At 41.2% G+C, this 21,420-nt stretch overlaps 1 protein-coding gene across 1 annotated transcript; it reads left to right on the forward strand.

Moving 5' to 3' along the window:
* Positions 1–5,608: 5,608 nt before the first annotated feature.
* Positions 5,609–19,884, forward strand: foxo4 (forkhead box O4). The gene is made up of 3 exons (XM_036127070.1): positions 5,609–7,484; positions 11,996–13,495; positions 16,562–19,884. Exons 1-2 carry the CDS (start codon positions 7,023–7,025, stop codon positions 13,463–13,465), a joined length of 1,932 nt encoding a protein of 643 aa, XP_035982963.1. The 5' UTR covers positions 5,609–7,022; the 3' UTR covers positions 13,466–13,495; positions 16,562–19,884.
* Positions 19,885–21,420: the final 1,536 nt, after the last annotated feature.

The raw sequence follows: 21,420 nt of genomic DNA on the forward strand, positions 1-21,420 counted from the left end.
ATTTACTTGTTGGAATTTATGTTAGACATATACGTGTTAGTCTGTGTGATTGCATTCATTTAATTTGTTAAATGATATTTCATGGAGACGTCCACTGTATTCAACACTGTATTCTTTTGTATTGAGACACTCTCCATAGGGCTGAGGAGTAGAATGATAATGTTCAAGGTCTTCTCTCTGACTGTAGGTCTGATACATGCCTGAGACCAACATACACACACTTTTGTTGCATATTCCCCTGAACGAATGTCTGCAGAGGCTGGCCTGCCCACACTATTTGCATAGGATTGTGTTGCGTGCCTAAGCCCAGCCTATTGTACGGGCATATTCGGCCAAAGAAGACAAAATATGTATTATATTCTGATGATGATGTTCTTTCTACAGATAGAGTCCAGTGCTGAACAGCTTTATATGCGGTCAAAACAAATTAGACTTTGGCTTCTAAGAATTTAAGACTCTGACTCCTTTCCTTGGGCTGCCAACAAAAGAACTGGGTAATAGATAAAGCTAAACGCTCCCTATTTTTCTATGAAAGTGTTTTACTTGAAATGCATATAAGTGTCTTTACACTTTTATGAAATAAATAGCATCTGGGGTAGTTTGCCTGTCCTGGCTAAAGAAAAAGCATTCCCAAAGCATGATACTGCCATCCCTATGTTACACCGTGGAGACAGTGTGTATGCCATCAACATCTGCAGAAGTCTGTTAATTCACCGTTCTTTTAAATAATGTGTGTGACAACAGGCACACATCTAAAATACGCAGGAAAATGGACTCTGAGGACCAAGGCATTAAAAAAAGTGACAGCTGGAAAATAAAATTTAGAGAAATAAATTATGAAATAGTGAACTTCTGCTGTACTTATAACCAACTATGTTGAGGTTAATCTTTTACGTTTGCTGTTATTTGTTAAGTTATTATATATCGTTATTTATTACGTTATTGTCTTTGAACCAAGATGTTTGATCCCGATTGGAATTGATCCAGGCATCTCTTAAAAATTAAAACAATGATAAATGGTATTGTGCAGGGAAAAGAAGAAGAAGAAAAGAAGCATGGGTTGCATGGTTGAGCAGTTGGCAGCACTGTTGCATCAAAATCCCAGTCTGGGTTCTTTATGCACGGAGCTTCCATGTTCTCCCTGTGCATGTGTGATTGCTCTCCAGATACTCAGGCAAACTCCCACAATCCAAAAAGCATGAAATATCTGCAAATATTTTAATTCAGCTTCAGGGATCCAAGAATACTACAGTAGATCAGAGCATCTCTGATACTGCTTTCAAGATCTAACAGAGAGAATTGAATGACTCAAGAATACCTGTGGTGGGTCCCGTAGTTCTATTTTATGTTTATGTCAAGCATGTGCTCCCTGGTTAGTGTGCCAGGAACAGGCAAAATGAGTCTGCACCTGGCCGGCAGACACCTGGAGCCACTGGAAACGTCTCAAGCAGACATACCTCTCGCCACGTTCGCTTCAGGCATGACTCAGCTAACCGGGAGGCTGAAAAACAAACATTACAGACGGAGATTAGGCGCAGTTTCGGTGGGGCGTGTTTTACTATTCATCTCAGGCGACAGGAAGGCACACAGGTATGCGAGATGAATCAGGATTACGACACTAAAAGCCACACAGAGGTTAAAGCACAAGCAGACACTGTTAGATGAAACACGGAGATAAACTATAGTCGTCACTTCCTTGTTTACTATAGTGGAGTATTTTCCAGTCATATAAAGGCCCAGACAACCAAATACCAACCATAGATGACTATTGTCCCGCTGTGGTGTTGCGTTCTCAATCCAGGTAACTTCAGGAAGGCTGTCCAGGCTAAAAACTCTGCTAAGTCTGTGTGCAAGTTGTAATGAGTTGCTGTGACGACTCCTGAATAAGGGAGCAGCTGGATGGACTCATTCACAAGACTATGAAGACTGCTCCTTACAGACAGGCCATTTATCATTAATAGTGAAAGGAGTCCAGTGCAAGACATGGGCTGAAGGGCCACTCAGAGAGGAAAAAACATTTACTCCAAAAACAACACAAAAATCCAGATTAAAATTTGTAAATAGGTAAAGGGCCAAAGATGTGAAATCTGGTCTAATGAAAGTAAAATTGAAGTCAGATTGCTGCATTATGAAGAAACAATGAAGTTTGCAAAACTGAACCATCCCAATTATGAAGTACGTGGGTGGCAGCGTCACGTGGTCGTTCTGCTGCTCGTGGGACTGGTGCCACTCACAAAATAATTCACATCATGAGAAAGGAACGTTATGTGGAAATATCACATAACTTCTCAAAATATCAGCCTCAAAAGGTAAAGTGTGTGCAACAGTAGGTCATGTTTGCTCTGACGTCTGATTCGGCTTTTCAGGTATTTTGTAGCCGTCAATCACGGTCCGCCTCACTAGAACTGGTTCAGCGGCTCACTGAAAAGTTCTGAGAAATGTAGCTGGTTCTCAAAATCAAGAATGGACTCCACAGCAGACGTGTCGTTCTGTTTGGCGGTGTATTTGATTAACATTAAACCATTTTTTTCAGAATCAGAATCAGAATCAGACATACTTTAATGATCCCAGGGGGAAATTACTTTTGTTACATGCTCCAGAATACACACATTGTTATATATATATTTACAACATTCCACACAAGGTATTACCATATCACAATAGTCATATCACTTCACCTTGGGAATCCAAGTGAAGTGATAGTGACTTGTGCAAGAACAGTGCAAAGAATGCATAAATGACAGTTACAGAGGGGGGGGGGGGGGGGGTGTTAGGATAACTGAGGGAGGCGTTGTAAAGATTGATGTCCACAGGCAGGAATGATTTCCTGTGGCGCTCAGTGGTGCATCTGGGTAAGAGGAGCTGCTAAAGGAGCTCATCTGCTGGGTCAGTGTGTCATGAAGAGGGTGTGAGACAGTAACCTGACAACAGCCAGCTGCATGTCTGGCTGTTGTCAGGTTAGTGAGACAGTGTCTAAGATGGACAATTCGTTTCAACTCCAGTCTGTGGCAGAACACTTTTATTGATTGACTGCATAAGAAAAAGCATGAGGAAAAACTGTGCACCATAGCATTTAAAGCCCAATCTGCCAAATCTTATTTCCAGTGTGCTATACCCAAATTAGCATTTCAACAACATGCAGTATTTCACAAAAGTACACCTCTGATATTTTTTGTAAATACTTCATCACAGCAGTGAAGATGTGGCACTTTGATACAATGTAAAGTAATCAGTGTACAGCTTGTATAAAAATGTAAATTTGCTGTTACACTTCAAAATTACTTAACACTATTAATGTCCAAACTGCTGGCAACAAAAGGTGCAAGTGAAAACGTCCAAATTGGACCCAATTGTGACTCGTTAGTATTTCAAGTTCTCAGTTGTGAATGGGGAGCAGCGGTGTTAGATTTGGTGTCGTTGCTCTCCCACTCTCTCATTCTGATCACTGGAAGTTCAATGTGTCACTTCATAGCAAGAAACTCTCTGAGGACCTTAAAAAAACAAAACAGAAACAATTGCTGCTCCGCACAACGACGGCTTAGGCTATAAGAAGATCAGTAACACCCCAGAAGCATGGTGGCCGTGACCACACAGCTGTTTAACAGGACTGGTTCCACTCAGAACAGGGTCGCCTTGCTGTGGTCGACTGAAGAGGTCCAGAGCGATCATACGACGTACACCGCATCAAATTGTTCTGCATGGCTGTCGCCCCAGAGGGAAAACCTCTCCTCTGGAAGATGACAAACAAGAAAGCCTTCATACAGTTTGCTTCAGACACGCAGACTAAGGACATGATGACTGGAACCATGTCCTATGGCCTGATGAGACCAAGATAAGATTATCTGGTTCTGATGGTGTCTAGCAGGTGAGGATCAGTGTCATGGTTTGGGGCTCGTTGAGTGCCATTGGCCGATGGGGAGGGGGGGGGGGGGGCTACAGTACATGTTGGGGTAGGGCATGATCCCCTGCCTTCAGATAATGGGCCACGGGGTATTATTCCAACATGATAATGACTCCAACGCAACTAGTGCCTTGCTAAAGAGACTGAGGGTGAAGGTGCTGGACTAGCTAAGCAGGCCTCGAGACCTGCACTGCAAAAACGGAACTTAAAATAAGTAAAATGTTCTTAAAATGAGTGTATTTGTCCTTGATTTGAGCAGGTAAATAAGATGATTTGCCAATGGAATAAGATTTTTGCACTTAAAATGGGAACAACTCATCTCTGACATCTTATTTCAAGTGCTGGATGTCTAATTATCTTATTTTAGGGGTCAAAATACTCATTCCATTGGCAAAAAAATCTTATTTACCCGCTCAAATCAAGGACAAATACACTAACTTTAAGAACATTTTACTTATTTTTAGATCTGTTTTTGCAGTGTAAACCCTATTAACCATCCGTGGGAGATCCTCAACGTAAGATCTCTAACATCCACCTGCTCCGTAATGTTGTCATTAAGGATTGGAAGGGGACTCCAGTGGCAACCTGTGACGCTCTAGAGAACTCCGTGCCCAAGAGACTAAAGGCAGTGTTGGAAAGTAATGGTGGCCCCCAGAGAGTATTGACACTTTCGGTGCAACATTTTGGACATTTTCACTTGTTTTGAGGGGTCAGCAAAATTACACTGTTATAAGAGCTGTGAAGACAATTCTAACTTTTGTTAGATACTATAAAAGACATTTTAATAAACCAACACCTAACTAAATAAAAATATTAGACAAATAAAGATAAACAGCTTATGGGAACAACAACACCTACAAAGGTTATATATATATGTACACACACACACACACATATATATATATATATATATATATATATATATATATATATATATATATATATATATATATATATATATATATATATATATATATAATTTTTATTCTATTTTTAAATATGTAATTTTCTTTTGTTATAGCGGTCTATAGTAACAAGTCATAAATCACAATAATTACTGTCCTCCATATTTAGACCCTAAACTCAAAGTATTACCTTGATACTTCTTTCAGTTTTGTATATTTTATTACTGAGAGACTTGAGAATAAATAAATAAATAAAATAAAAGATAAATTATCTATCTATCTATCTCTCTCTCTCTCTCTCTCTCTCTCTCTCTCTCTCTATATATATATATATATATATATATATATATATATACTCCATATTTCCTCCATATTTCGACCTTAAACACAAAGTATTACCTTGATATTTATTACTGAGAGACTTCAGCAAATAAAAGTTAGTATATATATATATATATATATATATATATATATATATATATATATATATATATATATATATATATATATATATAATTTATATTCTATTTTTTGATTTTAGATTTAGATCTTTTCTTATAACGGTCTATATTCACAAGTCCTAAATCACAATAATTCGCAAATATGAAAAAGTGTAGTCTAAGGGTTTATTACCAATTATTACTGTTTAATTGGCAATAATAATCTTAAACGGAAAACATGTTCTTAGTAGGTACTCCTTCATTAACAATTACACAATGTAGGTACATGTTGCCGCTCTCGGAGCTGCTGTTCATGCCAGTACAGTGTGTGACACATGGGGGGGACTCGGTTTCCCAGAATTCCGTTGGACGCAGGCGCAGATCGCGTTGCCTAACAGTGGTAAACAGACGTCAGAAGGGAGTCTTCGCCTCGAGTCAAAACAAAACAAAGCAAAATAAGTCAAAAAGAGAGCAAAGAAGCGAATATTTGGATCGCCACGGCGACAGAAAGTTCCTGGAAACTCTTCTCGGATCAGAAGCGGCTGCTCGGAGGAGCCCACGCGGGATTTTTGTTGCGGACTTTTTCACGGATTGTAAACTCTGGAGTAGCAGGAGCTTAAAGCAGCTAGCGTCACAGTGGCTATCGCGCTGTTTGGAAAGTGCGGCGACTGGGAGCCGACGGACCCGCTGACGACCCGCGGCTCCACGGAGTTCCACGGGATCAAACAGCGGGATTCCTTTTGGCCGAGTCCACGAAGGCCAGCTGGGACGGGAGTTTTCGTCGCGAGTGGGGGTTCGTAAAAGTGTTCGAGCGCCGTGCGAGGCGGCAGGACCGTGGGAGAAACATGGCAGTTGGTGACATGCGCCTGGCCGCAATGTGGCGAATGGAGCGGACCTGAGGCACGGACTTTACGGCTACTTCGTACCTTTTTACCTTTACTTTACTACAGTAAACTTTATATAAATCAAATTAAAGCACATCCCCGCTGCTTTCCTCCCTACTTTCTTTCTTTTTTTGTTTTTTTTTGGACACCAGTCTGGATGTTTAAATCCCAGACAGGACGCAGAGACAGTGGACAAAGTCTCAGAACTGTTTGTACACTTTGGGGCCACACAAAGTCGCTCCTGAGACGTTTTTACTATTAAATTAAATTCAGGCGCGTTGGATAGTGACTGCTGATTTTTTTTTAATATATTATTGGTCTTTTTTTTTTTGGGTGAATAGTTTTTATTTCTGCTTATACATAAACGGGCTCCTCAAAATAGTTTTAATGTAATCGGGAAATTTTGTGCAGAATAAGTATTTTCACTCATTTCTAACATATTATTTTGGTAATAATATATATATATATATTTGAGTGCGTAAAAATAGAAAATATATATATATTTTTATTAATTTCCATATTAGCCCAAACCTCTGTGGATCCAGATGTTTTGGCGCTCACTGACACTCCTTCGCTGTTGTTTGTGTCTCATTGAAACAAAGAGACTCAGTCTGCCTTCTTCTCTGTATATAAATCGGAAGGTTTATGATAGTTACTATTAAGGAGATTATTTGGGTTCCCTAATCTCCAATCTGAGGATTAACTGAGGCCATTGGTGTGTCCAGATTATTGCGTCTCCTTTCCAGGCCCCTCGGTTAAAGCCCCCCCTCTCCGGTCGTGACTGAGCTCTATTTTTGTTTTGTACTCCAGAAACTTTTTTTTAAAATTATATTTAAAAGGTAGATGTTTTGACCAGAGCCAAACTTTGGAAGAGGAAGTTCAGAGAACCAACATGGAGGAGTCATCGATGCCCCCCATCGACCCCGACTTTGAGCCGCAGAGCAGACCCCGCTCCTGCACATGGCCGCTCCCCAGACCCGACATCTCGGCTGTCAAAGTGGAAGGGGCGGACGGCGCCGAGTCCGCCGCCGGGACCCCGCCCGCGGCCGACGAGGACAAACCCGAGCCGCAGCAAGTCACCTCCGAGCCCGAGAAAGCTGCCGCGGCGGCGGCGGCTGCGGCGGCGGAGGAGGGCGGCGCTGTGTCCGGCGTGGGCGGGGCCGGAGCGACGCCCCGCAAAGGCTCCTCCAGGCGCAACGCGTGGGGGAACCAGAGCTACGCGGATCTGATCAGCCAGGCCATCGAGAACTCGCCGGAAAAGAGGCTGACCCTGGCCCAGATCTACGACTGGATGGTGAAAACTGTGCCTTACTTCAGAGACAAAGGAGACAGCAACAGCTCTGCCGGCTGGAAGGTGAGTCCGCTCGGTATGCAGGAGAGGAAACTGCACGATGGGTCAAAACTACATGAGAAGTTATGACCTGCAAACATCTGAGCGCTTTTTATGAGTTTATTAAGCATTTGCCTTGCATAGAGCAGAGGTTCTCAAACTTTTCCTGGCCAGGGACCCCTTAGCAGCGGTAACATTTTCCCCAAGGACCCCTTTAGATTCCTCATGCTAATAGTATTTTTAAACAGCCTTTTTTTCTACAGTTATATACATTAGGAATTATGTATGTTTTAAAAAATACACCTAATATTAGAGATTTGGTGGAGATTAGATCCTCAAACTCGATGTAACTGTCGTCATACTTCCTAATTTTAGCTGATTTGGCTTTTACCGTACTTGATGAAGCGTTAAATATTTGTGCATTATGTTACTTAGCTCAACCCCATCCTCAGGCCGACAACAAGCGTTTCACGGACCCCCAACCCGTGGTTCGCGGACCCTCAGGGGTCCGGGCACCTCAGTTTGAGGGCCGCTGGCACAGAGGACAAACTTGCATGTTAATTAATGGAGAGTCTGGAAGCTGTGCAGCCTGGAAAAGCATTGACTTTATGTATTTTCCGTGGAAAGGAAAATATAGTTTGGGAAAATATAATTCCAGACTATATTCGCTAACTATATTCCACTTGCCCAGAAGTTTTATCCGTCCGTCCGTTCAGTGGTTTTGCAGCTTTTCACATATAAAGTCTTCCCTCTCTGTTAATGTCTTCACACTGAGCCTCTGTATTTAAACTAAAATGGGCTGAAAACTTGGGAAAAGTCTGGAAATTTAACAGCTCAACAAAATCAACCACATTACAGACTTATGAGCCGCACTGTCGTTGGTTTAACAACGCGAACATCACTGATACGCCTGTCAAGGAAGAGCAAAATAAGAAAAAGCACAGTCAGTTAAATCAAAGCTGAATTTAAATCCGAATGAAGCCGGATTTACTCCCATCGCTTCCTAAGTCCTTGAGGAAAATCATCCATAAAATAGCATTACTACAAGAAAGGGTTGGTGCCCAAACCCAACAAATAAAATGAACAAAAGACAAAAATAACAATAAAATATACATAAGAATCATTTAAGAAGCCGTTTAAGAATCATTGAAGAGTCTGAATCTATGTAGCATGGACAGTTATAAACCAGTCATAGGTGAGAAAGATGAACGATAAAGTAGACGGTAATGATTAACAGGCAAGACAGTCTGTGCAACAAATAAATAAATATGGGAGAAACATCATCATCAAGAGTAAAATGTAGTTTAATCATTTCAAATAAATGTATTTCTAATCTTAATAATGGATAGAAATTAATCTGGAAAAGAATCCAGCGTGGCACGTCGTCTTTAAAACGCCGACAAGGAGAGAAACTGTGTTTAATTTAGCTTTGTGGTATAATAAATATACATTTCAAGCTTAAAACCCTTTGGAGATGAATTTTTCTATGAATATACATCGTCTTCAAAACCTAAAATAGCAAAAACAGTTTAGTTTTTTTAGACAAATCTCTGGATAAAAAGCAATTCCTATCGCTCTTCGCTGGCTGGACAGACTGATAAATTGTTGATTTTCTGATCCAAAAACCAGAAGAATTAACAAAAAAGTTAATAAAAACAATGTTAAGCATGGTCTAATTGCTTATTTATCCTTACATTAGTTTCCAGACATTGACTTAATGTCAAATATAGAATCAACACTCTAAAAACTGTTCAGGGCCCAGAGAAAATGGCTGGACGATATATGAAAAAAAGCATGTTGATAAAAAAGAAATCATATTGATTGATATCGAAAACATAGATTTTAAGTGCAACCCTGGCCATTTTATGCTGTTGCTTGGCAACCTATTTAAAGATACAGAACACTGAATTCAAACTCAACACTTAATTCAACCAACTTTTTACCAAAACTGCAAGTTTTAAAAAAATAAATAATGTAATGACTGTAATATTAACCTACGTGGCTCTAATGTAAAAGGGAGGAAAACTTTTATTTTATTAAACTTTTTAAGTGACCCTTTTTTTCTTCTATCATAGATACACGTCCATCGATCGATATTCAGAGATTCAAAGATTCACTGCAAAAATGGATCTAAAAATAAGTCAAATTTTCTTGAATGTTAGTGTATTTGTCCTTGATCTGAGCAGGTAAATAAGATTATCTGCCAATGGAATGAGTATTTTGACCCCTAAAATAAGATAATTAGACATCCTTCACTTGAAATAAGATGATGGAGATGGATTGTTCCTATTTTAAGTGCAAAAATCTTATTCCATTGGCAAATCATCTTATGTACCTGCTCAAATCAAGGACAAACACACTCATTTTAAGAACATTTTACTTATGTTTAGTTCCGTTTTTGCAGTGTTGTCACCGCGTGTTAGCATGGAGGCATTTCTTTCAGGACTCTCCGGCTAAGCGCACACACAACAAACAAACAAACAGGCGACGTACATTGTTAGTGAATTATCATCCAGCACTACCAGAGCGCTCTTTTTACCCGATGATAGCAGGTTAATCAGCCAGTCTGTCTACATGCCAGTCATCGCTGGCCAGCTGTGCTTTTCAGAGCGGGCCGCTCCTTCGGTTTCCACACAATGCCGCTCTCTCTAAACGGCGGATTTCGTGTCCCTCGGGTGCTGCAGAAAAGGTTTAGGGGGGTCGTCTTTCAGCCAGCTGGCCGGCAGTCTGTACGGCGTGCCGTTTTAGAAGCAGGGTGCAGGTACACTGCAAAAAATAAACTAAAAAAAACGTTAAATTTTCTTAAAATTAGTGCATATGCCCTTGATTTGAGCACATAAATAAGATGCTTTGCCAATAGAATGTGATTTTTTTTCACTTAAAATAGGAACAACTCATTTCCATCATCTTATTTAGAGGGCAGAATATCTAATTATCTTATTTTAGTGGTCAAAATACTCATTCCATTGGCAGATCATCTTATTTACCTTCTCAAATCAAGGACAAATACACTCATTTTAAGAAAATTTGACTTATTTTTAGTTCCGTTTTTGCAGTGTAACTGGGCCGAGCGTCAGCGGGGCGATGTTTTCGTCGCAGCCCAAGACAAAACCCACCGTGACCTCCACAGGCTGTGCTGATAGGGAGGCCGCTGCGTTCTTCATGTGTCTCTAAAGATTTCACAGTAACCCCCCCCCCCCCCCACCCACCCCCACGCTCTCCATCATGCTGCGGCTTTCATGCATCATGCAGATTCAGGAGAACAAATGATCACAATGTTCTGCTCACATTGTGCACGATGTTCCACGCTGCAAAAACAGACTAAACTAAACTAAAAATAAGTCATTATTTTCTTGAAATGAGTGTATTTGTACTTTATTTGAGCAGGTAAATAAGATAATCTGCCAATGGAATGAGATTTTTGCACTTAAAACAGGAAGAACTCTTCTCTATCAACTTATTTCAAGTGCATTATATCTAATTATCTTATTTTTGGGGAAAACATACTCTTTCCATTGCACTGCAAAAACGGATCTAAAAACAAGTAAAATATTCCTAAAGTTAGTCTATTCGTCCTTGATTTGAGCCAGTAGATAAGATTATCTGTCAATGAAATGAGTATCTTTGCCCCTAAAATAAGATAATTAGACATCCTGCACTTGAAATAACATGATGGAGATGAGTTGTTCCTATTTTAAGTGCAAAAATCTCAATCCATTGGCAAATCATCTTATTTACCTGCTCAAATCAAGGACACATACACTCATTTTAAGTGAATATTACTTATTTTTAGATCCGTTTTTGCAGTGTGAGTTGTAGCTTATGAATAAGTTGAAGGGCACTGCAAAAAATGAACTAAAAGTAAGTAAAATATTCTTAAAGTTAGTCTATTCATCCTTGATTTGAGCAGGTAAATAAGATTATCTGTCAATGGAATGAGTATCTTTGCCCCTAAAATAAGATAATTAGACATCCTGCACTTGAATTAAGATGATGAAGAGGAATTGTTCCTATTTTAAGTGGAAAAATCATTGGCAAATCATCTTATTTACCTGCTCAAATCAAGGACAGATACACTAATTTTAAGTAAATATTACTTATTTTTAGATCCGTTTTTGCAGTGTGAGTTGTAGCTTATGAATAAGTTGAAGGGCACTGCAAAAAAGGAACTAAAAGTAAGTAAAATGTTCTTAAAATTAGTATATTTTTCCTTGATTTGAGCATGTAAATAAGACTATTTGCCAGTCGGATGAGTATATTTTACCCCTAAAATAAGATAATTAGATACCCTGCACTTGATGAAGAGGAATTGTTCCTATTTTAAGTGCAAAAATCTCATTCCATTGGCAAATCATCTTATTTACCTGTTCAAATCAAGGACAAATACACTCATTTAAAGAAAATTTTACTTATTTTTAGTTCTGTTTTTGCAGTGCAGATTCTGAGTTTCTTCGTTTTTTTGTTCTGTAAAACAGAATCTGCTCACCTCCCGTTTTCCTAATTTTCCTCTTTTTTTTCCTCTCCTCCCCATCAAGAATTCAATCCGCCACAACTTATCACTCCACAACAAGTTCCTGAGGGTTCACAATGAGTCCACCGGCAAGAGCTCCTGGTGGATGCTCAACCCCGAGGGGGGCAAGACGGGGAAGGCGCCCCGCCGCCGCGCCGTCTCCATGGACAACAGCAGCAAGCTGCTGAAGAGCCGCATGAGAGCCAAGCAGACCAAGAAGCAGGCGGGGGCGGCCGGCGGCGGAGGGGCGCTGCAGGGAGAGGCGGGCGCGGGGTCAGCGGGCGCCGACAGCCCCAACTCGTCCCAGCAGTTCCCCAAATGGGGCGTGAACAGCAGCAGCCCCTCGTCCCGGGGCAGCCTGGACGACGGCGACATGTGGACCACCTTCCGCCCGCGCACCAGCTCCAACGCCAGCACCCTGAGCGGACGGCTGTCCCCCATCGCGCCGGGCCAGGAGGACGACGACGACGGCCTCGCCGACGACGGCCTGCTGGGGAGGTACGCCTCCAGCAGCCTGACGCCCACGCTCACCGAGACCGTCATGGAGGAGCTGGACCTGATCGACAACCTGACGCTGATGACGGGGCAGCAGGGCGCGGCCAGCCCCAGCACGGCGCCGCCCGCGCCTCCGACCCCGCTGCCCTCCGCCTCCACGCTGCTGCCGCGGGGCTCCGGCTTCCCCTCCTTCCACCAGCTGGCGCAGACCCCGGCGCACGGCGGCACCCAGGCCTCCGTCTCTCTGTGTGGGCCGAGCGGCAAAGAGCCGCCGCCGACCTTCAGCAACTCTCTCTTCAACTCCATGCCCAGCTCCGGCTCCCACGGCGGCGGCGGCGGCCATTACGGCGGCCACGTTCCCTCCAGCCTGGAGGTGCTGCTCACCTCGGACTCTCCTCCCCCCAGCGATGTTCTGATGGCCCAGGTCGGCCCCCTCATGAGCAACTCTGCAGGCCTGAGCCAGATGAATCTGAGCGTGCGGCCCAAACCCGCTCAGCTCCAGCTGAACAAAGGGCTGGAGTCCAACGCCGTGGCGCCGATGGCCATGCAGACCCAGATGCAGCCTCAGCAGCATCACCTCCACCACCACCAGCAGCACCACCAGCAGCAGCACCAGCATCACTCTCAGACGGGCCTGGGGATGATCCATTCTGGGCTCTCCCAGGACCCAGCGCCGCTCTCTGCGCTCAAAGCCCACCAGGCGCCGCTACAAGCCATGAACTCTCACCCCGCCGCCGGTCAGACCATGAACCTGCCGGCGATGAGTCCGTTCGGCGCTGCGGCCGGCTTCCCGGCCGCCCAGGAGCGGCTGCCCACAGACTTGGACATAGACATGTTCACGGAGAACCTGGACTGCGACGTGGACTTCATCATCAATAGCGACCTCATGATGGACGGCGACGGCATCGACTTCAACTTCGACCCCGTCCTGCCCGGAGGCCAAGGCTATCCGGGGCCGACCACCGCGCAGGGCTCGGCTCACAGCTGGGTGCCCAGCTAATCCTCTGGCTGAACGCGCAGACTCTGCCAGGTACTCTAAACTCCTCCTGTCCGTTCCTGACCTCACGGCGAGCCTTTTGATTAGCAGGGATCCCCAGTTTAGGCTCGTTTTAAGCAGAACAGCTGCAGAACAATCAGAAAGCGGGGTAGTTTTGGTCAGCGCGCTGCAAAAACAACTAAAATTAGGTAAAGTTTACTTGAAAATAATGTGTTTGTCCGTGATTTGAGCAGCTAAATAATATTATCTGCCATTGGAATGAGTATTTTGATCCCTAAAATAAGATAATTAGATATACAGCACTTCAAATGAGACGATGGAGATGAGTTGTTCCTATTTTAAGTACAAAAATCTTATTCCATTGGCAAATCATCTTATTTACCTGCTCAAACCAAGGATAAATGCACTAATTTCAAGAAAATTTAAGTTATTTTTAGTTCCGTTTTAAACAGAACAGCTGCAGAACAATCACAAAGCGGGGTAGTTTTGGTCAGCGCGCTGCAAAAACAACTAAAATTAGGTAAAGTTTTCTTGAAAATAATGTGTTTGTCCGTGATTTGAGCAGCTAAATAATATTATCTGCCATTGGAATGAGTATTTTGACCCCTAAAATAAGATAATTAGATATACAGCACTTCAAATGAGACGATGGAGATGAGTTGTTCCTATTTTAAGTACAAAAATCTTATTCCATTGGCAAATCATCTTATTTACCTGCTCAAACCAAGGATAAATGCACTAATTTCAAGAAAATTTAAGTTATTTTTAGTTCCGTCTTAAACAGAACAGCTGCAGAACAATCAGAAAGCGGGGTAGTTTTGGTCAGCACGCTGCAAAAACAACGTAAATTAGGTAAAGTTTTCTTGAAAATAATGTGTTTGTCTGTAATTTTAGCAGCTAAATAATATTATCTGCCATTGGAATAAGTATTTTGACCCCTAAAATTAGATAATTAGATATACAGCACTTCAAATAAGACGATGGAGATGAGTTGTTCTTATTTAAGTACAAAAATCTTATTCCATTGGCAAATCATCTTATTTATCTGCGCAAATCAAGGATAAATGCACTGATTTCAAGAAAACTTTAGTTATTTTTAGTTCCGTTTTAAGCAGAAAAGCTGCAGAACAATCAGAAAGCGGGGTAGTTTTGGTCTGCACGCTGCAAAAACAACTAAAATTAGGTAAAGTTTACTTGAAAATAATGTGTTTGTCCGTGATTTGAGCAGCTAAATAATATTATCTGCCATTGGAATAAGTATTTTGACCCCTAAAATAAGATAATTAGATATACTGCACTTCAAATGAGACGATGGAGATGAGTTGTTCCTATTTTAAGTACAAAAATCTTATTCCATTGGCAAATCATCTTATTTATCTGCGCAAATCAAGGATAAATGCACTAATTTCAAGAAAACTTTAGTTATTTTTAGTTCCGTCTTAAACAGAACAGCTGCAGAACAATCAGAAAGCGGGGTAGTTTTGGTCAGCACGCTGCAAAAACAACAAAAATTAGGTAAAGTTTTCTTGAAAATAATGTGTTTGTCCGTGATTTTAACAGCTAAATAATATTATCTGCCATTGCAATGAGTATTTTGACCCCTAAAATAAGATAATTAGATATACTGCACTTCAAATAAGAAAACTTCAAGAAAACTTTAGTTATTTTTAGTTCCGTTTTAAACAGAACAGCTGCAGAACAATCACAAAGCGGGGTAGTTTTGGTCAGCACACTGCAAAAAGGGAACTAAAATTAAGTCAGATTTTCTTTAAATTAGTGTATTTGTCCTTGATCTGAGCAGGTAAATAAAATTATTTGCCAATGGAATATTGATTGTTGTACTTAAAATAGGAACAACTCATCTCCATCATCCAATTTCTAGTGCAATATATCTAATTGTCTTATTTTAGGGGTAAAATACTCATTCCAATGGCAAAAAGTCTTATTTACCTGCTCAGATCAAGAACAAACGCACTAATTTCCTGAAAATTTTACTTACTTTTAGTTCCCGTTTTGCAGTGCAGATAATAAGGCTGCTTAACTCCCCGATTATGTTTTTTATGTTTTATAGCATACAGGATAGATTGTGCATTTTTAAATGTAATTGAACTTCCATGTGTGATTTCTATATCTTAAGCTGCTGGCCAAAGAAAATAAAGATTTAAATTCATAACTTGAAGGGCTTCTCTGCTAAAAGAGAACAAAAAGGAAGTAAAATCTTCTTGAAATTTGTACGTTTGTCGGTGATTTGAGCAGGTAAATAAGATTATCTGCCGCATTTTTAACCCCAAAAATAAGAATATTAAATATACTGCACTTAAAATGATAAGAATATTAAATATACTGCACTTAAAATGATAAGAATATTAAATATACTGCGCTAAAAATGAGACGATGGAGATGAGTTGCTTCTGTTTTAAGTGCAGAAATCTTATTCCATTGGCAGATCGTCTTAATCACCTGCTCAAATCAAGGACAAATACACCAACTTAAAGAAAATGTTACTTTTAGTTCCTTCCTGCAGTGTTTGGCTAGTTTGCAAAGTCTCTACATGTGCCAAGCTGGTAGAGACCAAACTAACTAAAAACTGCAAAGTTTTGACTCAGGGAGGCTCAATACAAATACATACCACACTTAATCATTTAAAAAAAAGTAAAATTGATATAACTTTCCAGCCAGTTTACTTTTATGCACGACTATTACACAAAATCCCAGTGAGTTGTAGCTTGTGAATAAGTTGAAGGGCACTGCAAAAAAGGAACTAAAACTAAGTAAAATGTTCTTAAAATTAGTATATTTTCCCTTGATTTGAGCAGGTAAATAAGACTATTAGCCAGTGGGATGAGTATATTTTACCCCTAAAATAAGATAAGCTTAATTAGATACCCTGCACTTGAAATAAGATGGAGATGAACTGTTCTTATTTTAAGTGCATAAATCTTATTCCATTGGCAAATAGTCAAACCAATGAAAAATATACTAATTTTAAGAACATTTTACTTACTTTTAGTTCCCTTTTTGCAGTGTGGAACGGACATATCTGTGTGTTTATGGTCCAGCCACACAAATGAGCCTCATACCTGTTTTCTTGTCTTGCAGGAACTGACCTCCAGTCAACATAACCTCACTAAAAAACAGCAGAACAACCGGTGCACCCCCATCCCTAACACCCCCCCCCAACCCCCCCCCCCCCCCCCCCCCCCCCCCCCCCCGCTGACCGAACATTGTGCACGTCCAACAGCGAACCCAGGCCCGACCCACGACATGTGCCAAGACGTGCCGAGCACAGGGAGGCCTTTCAGGCTACTATGCACAGTTTTTATATTTTTTTTCATAATAACACTTGGCAACATTTTTGGCTGCTAGCCATTTTTCTCTTAAGAACCAGAACTGATCACTTTTTTTTTTCTTCCCCCTGCAAAAGATGTGTGACGAAATACTTTTTGGAGTGTAAAGACATTTAACGGCCTCTCCTGTGCACAGAGTTTGCGTTTCGCGCCACGTTACGCCAGAGCAAACGTAGAGACGGTACGTCCAGATCGAGTCGCCTGCTGGTTTTGAACACTTTTTGCTTGTATTCTGGAGAAATGGCCAGTTTTGAACCGGCGCTCCATCTCATTCTCTCTCGATATGATCGCGAATAAAGAAAGAGACGGTCGAGCCGCACAGACGCCAGAGAGAAGCTGGGAGGGTCTAAGAACCGGACGACTGGAGCTGTGCTTTACATCTCGCCCAGAGCGCCCTGACAATTTAACTCAGAAGAAAAAGCAAATCTCTGTTAGTTTAATAGTTGTTGTTTTTTTTTTTTCTCCCAGTTTGGCATTTTGTTGACAAGCGTGTTACGGTAGGAGCCAGTTTGAGGGTGTTTTCGTTTTCTCTTAAATCCCTGATTTGCAGTTGAACTAACGAAATGAAGAAATCGTACATGTGGGCTGAAATGGGGCATTTCAAAGGCAAAAACCGAAGTGATTAGTGTTATAAATGATCCTAGCCACCAGGATGCCTCCACTGTCTAAATTGTCTACCTTATCGTTATTGTTGTTGTTGTTTTTTTTTTGGGTCTTCTTCCTTGTTTTCTCCTTGAGTCTGTGCATTTTCAAAGCACTTAGGTTTCCTGCAACACAGGGACCCCAAACTGTAAAAAGAGACACACAAAAAGTGTATATCATTTCAACAAATAATAATAAAAAGAGAGTATATTATCCTTTAAAAGAGACAATGTAATGACCACGTTGCACCCGTACTTGACGGCACGCTATGCAGAGGAGAGGTAAACGAGACCTTGGAGGAGATCAAAGGTTTTCTGCCGTTTACCCGACACGGTGCCTCGTAAAAAAGTATTCATTCCCGTTAAACGTTCCACGCTTTGCCGCGTCACAACAACGGACCTCGCCGCGTTTTATTGGGGTTTGACGATTGGGGAGTGGAAAGTGGAACGATGAGTAGTTTTTAACCCTTTTCTTTTCCAAATATCTGTAAAGTGTCGGGGAGTTCGTCCTGCGAATTGGACAAACCGACCGTCTCAGTCGCCTTGGTCAGTCCGCCCCAGGGCAGCTGTGGCTACAAGCATAGCTCACCACCGTCAGGGTGTGAATGACTGTAGTGTAAAGCGCTTTGGGGTCATCGCACTTGTTAAAGCGCTTTGCAAGTAAAAGCTTCATGAGTCTTGGGACCAGAACCTTCCATTCTCCTGTTTTAGGCTGACTCGAGCTCAGCCGAGTTGGACCGAGCGTCTGTGAACATCGGTTATCAAGTCCTGCTAAAGCTCCATTGTATTTGCTTCCTGGACAGTGACCGAAATCAACTTCCTTGATTCACCGGCCAAGTTGATTGGTGGATGTAAGAATCAGCCGGCCAAGCATATTTTTTACCGGCCAAAATGTTAATTCTGGCTGACTCCTGCTAAATATCTCCACGTCATCCTACTACATAATTAGCCTGAGCTAAACGCTAATAAGCTAAACGCTAGCTGTTAGCGAACGGACATGACGCAGCTGCTGTCGTACGAGCTGACTGCAGAGGAACATAAAGAAGCATCCACCCAAATTATGACTTAAAAAACACCATTTATTTAGTAAAAACATTTACTCGCCATGTAGCAGCTAGCCCTCTGAAATTTCCTCGCCAAATGGAAAATTTGCTCTCATTTGGCGTCTGGCGAGTGTTAATTTCGGACCCAGTTCCTGGAAACTTTGACACAGGGTTCCCTTGTAGTTCTGGCTGCACGTTTACGGTCAACCTGCTGGAAAAAAAGCCAGATTAGCAGAACGCACGACTAATAGTCGGCCAGTCAACAGACTCTCCCGCCTGAGCGTTGGGTCTCTGTGGCTCCGCAGTGATTTTCAGTCCCCTGCATGTTTCAGACGTTTCCCTGCAATCACCTCGATGTGGCGTGCTAAAGCCGGGAAACATTTAAAACATGCAGGGCAGTGAGGAGCTGCTCTGGTTAATGTTCTCTGTTCACTAATTAGTGGACTTTTGATTGCAGTGGATTTTATTCAGTTATAAACGATTAAATACGGGCAAACGCAGGCGCAGGCCACACTTTTTTAGATTCACTGGTTTACTTGGGAAGCTGTATAATTTTCCTTCCCCGTTCTACTTTTTCCTCGTTTTTGACATAAATCCCCAATAAAACACGTCGAGGTTTGTTGTTTCAGCGTCGCCAAACGTGGAAAAGGTTCAAGAGGCATGCATATTTTTGACAAGACGGAGCTAAATTGCTTTTTTCTTTTTTTTTTTTCCTTTAATGGAGCGGGCGCTTGTAAGAGTGTCCTCTCACACTTTAATTTTTTTAGTACTAACATTAAAGCAATTAAATCACAGTGTGAGCGGTACCAGGAAAAGAATATATTTGATGATAGTTTTAATATACAATTTAGACTGAGATGATAAATCAGATATTAATACGTATATTACTAATGACAAGTGATGTTTGGGTTCTTTTTTACATTGGAGGAAGCATTCTCAGATCATTTTTAAAGGTAATTTTCTATACTTTTATTTTTGTAAAGGACGTGTGATGCATGTAGAGTTGTTTTGTACGTAACCAAAGGAACACTAATATTTTGCGTTTGCATGGCATTTAAAGAGCGCTTGGGCCCGACGCAGCGTCACCTTCTGTGTACATAAGCTTTGCGAAGCAGACCGGTGTTGTAATTTTATTTTGTGACTTTTGTGAGGAAGATGAACGAGGCGAATACTTGATCGAGTCAGCTACGATTCACAGCCACCTGCGTGGAGCTTTTTTATTACGTTTTGTTCTCAAACTGGGCGCCTAATCCGTCGGCTCTCATCTCAAAACGCGTTACCTCTGGGAAGACTGGCAGGAAAGGAGCAGATGTAATCGGATCGCAGCGAAACGTAGACTGGAAACCCAACACGCCATGTCTTTCATTTAATTTCCTCTTTTACAAAAAAAACAAAAAGAGCTGATCTCAGATAAAACTTCCTGTTGTAGTTTTTGTTTTAAAAAGACATTTTCTAGACATTCATGTGTAGTTTTTTGTTTTTTGTTTTTTTTTGGCCATGTGTATCAGTGCTAGCTGTACTTTTTTTTTCACTGCCAATATCCAAAACACTAGAGCACAATGTTACTTTGTAGCTGTCCTTCATCTCTTTCTCTCTCTCTGACATTTTGTGTTTGTTTTTGTTAATTTTGCGCTCAGAATTGACACCGCTGCATCTCAGACTCATTGTTTCATCGTAGCATTGTAAAAAAAAAAAAAAAAAAAAAATTCAAAAAGAAAGAGAAAAAAATGTTAAAGCACTCTCCTCCTCCCCACAAATGTTTTATACCTTGTTTTTTATTTTGCAAATTATGGTGCTAGATGATATCATTTATGACAGTGCAGTTTGGTGCATATCAGGGCCTTTGTATTTTTTTGATTATTGTAGTTAGGATGCAATCAGTCCTTCCCTTTGTTGTGTTTCCCTCCCTCACATGTACAGTAAAAAGCGACCCTTTTAATCCGGAAGCAAAAGCCCAACTTCTTTAGGTGTGCATTATGTTCCATGTTAATATCAGGAATTATTTTAGTCATATATGCAACCAGGCTGGTGTTTATTTGTTTATTATTTGCCCATATTTCCTACGTGAGAGGCTGCAGCAGCTTCCTTTCCTCCAGTTTACAGTTGCTACCTGGCTCCTATCTCCTCTCATGTTGAAATAACTATCTGCATATTGGTATTCTTCTGTTATCCTCAAGTAGCTGTTAGTTCCTCTATGTTTTATTTTTTATTTTTCCCCTCCCGATTTAAGTTTGTCCCATTTGTTACAGCGTTAAAAGTTGCCGTACGGGAACGATTGGTTGTGCAGAAGCCAGTTGTTTATGCTTTTTGATCATGTGGACAGTTGTTTTTTATTTCTCTCTCTTTCTTATCCCTCCTTGTTTTTTCTTTTTCTTCTTTTCTTTACACTTTGTAAAGTCAGCCAGAAATAAAAGTAGAAAAGCAGAGATCAATTCAATAAACTGTTTAACCCACTTTGTTTTACTCGTTTGTGTCGCTAGAGGGCGCTGTAGCTCCAGGCACTGCAGTATCTGCTGCTGGCAGATAAACATGAGGAAGTCTGGACTTACAGAAAATTGTTGCACTTGTTTGTTCAAGTGCACAGTCTAAATATACGATAACTGCACAAAACCAAGAGTTATCAGCACAATATCCTCTGTAATAGTTTATATCAACACAACGGGAGCTTAAACTTAGCTTAAACCTACAGTGGCGTGTATTATTCACCCCTCTTGGCTTTTTTCATGTTTTGCAACCTCACAATTCAAAAGAATTGTTTGAGTTTGCAAAATTTCATCTACAGAACATAACCTACAAGTTTCAAAATGTATTATTTTATTTTGAAGCAAACATGAAATTGGACAGAGTAATAATAATGATAAACTCCGGTACCTTGTAGAACCACCTTTTTGCAGTAAGTCCCGCTGCAAAAGTGTCTCTGGATCCGC

This window comes from Fundulus heteroclitus, chromosome 23 (genome assembly GCF_011125445.2).
Source record: "Fundulus heteroclitus isolate FHET01 chromosome 23, MU-UCD_Fhet_4.1, whole genome shotgun sequence".
Classification (NCBI taxonomy): domain Eukaryota; kingdom Metazoa; phylum Chordata; class Actinopteri; order Cyprinodontiformes; family Fundulidae; genus Fundulus; species Fundulus heteroclitus.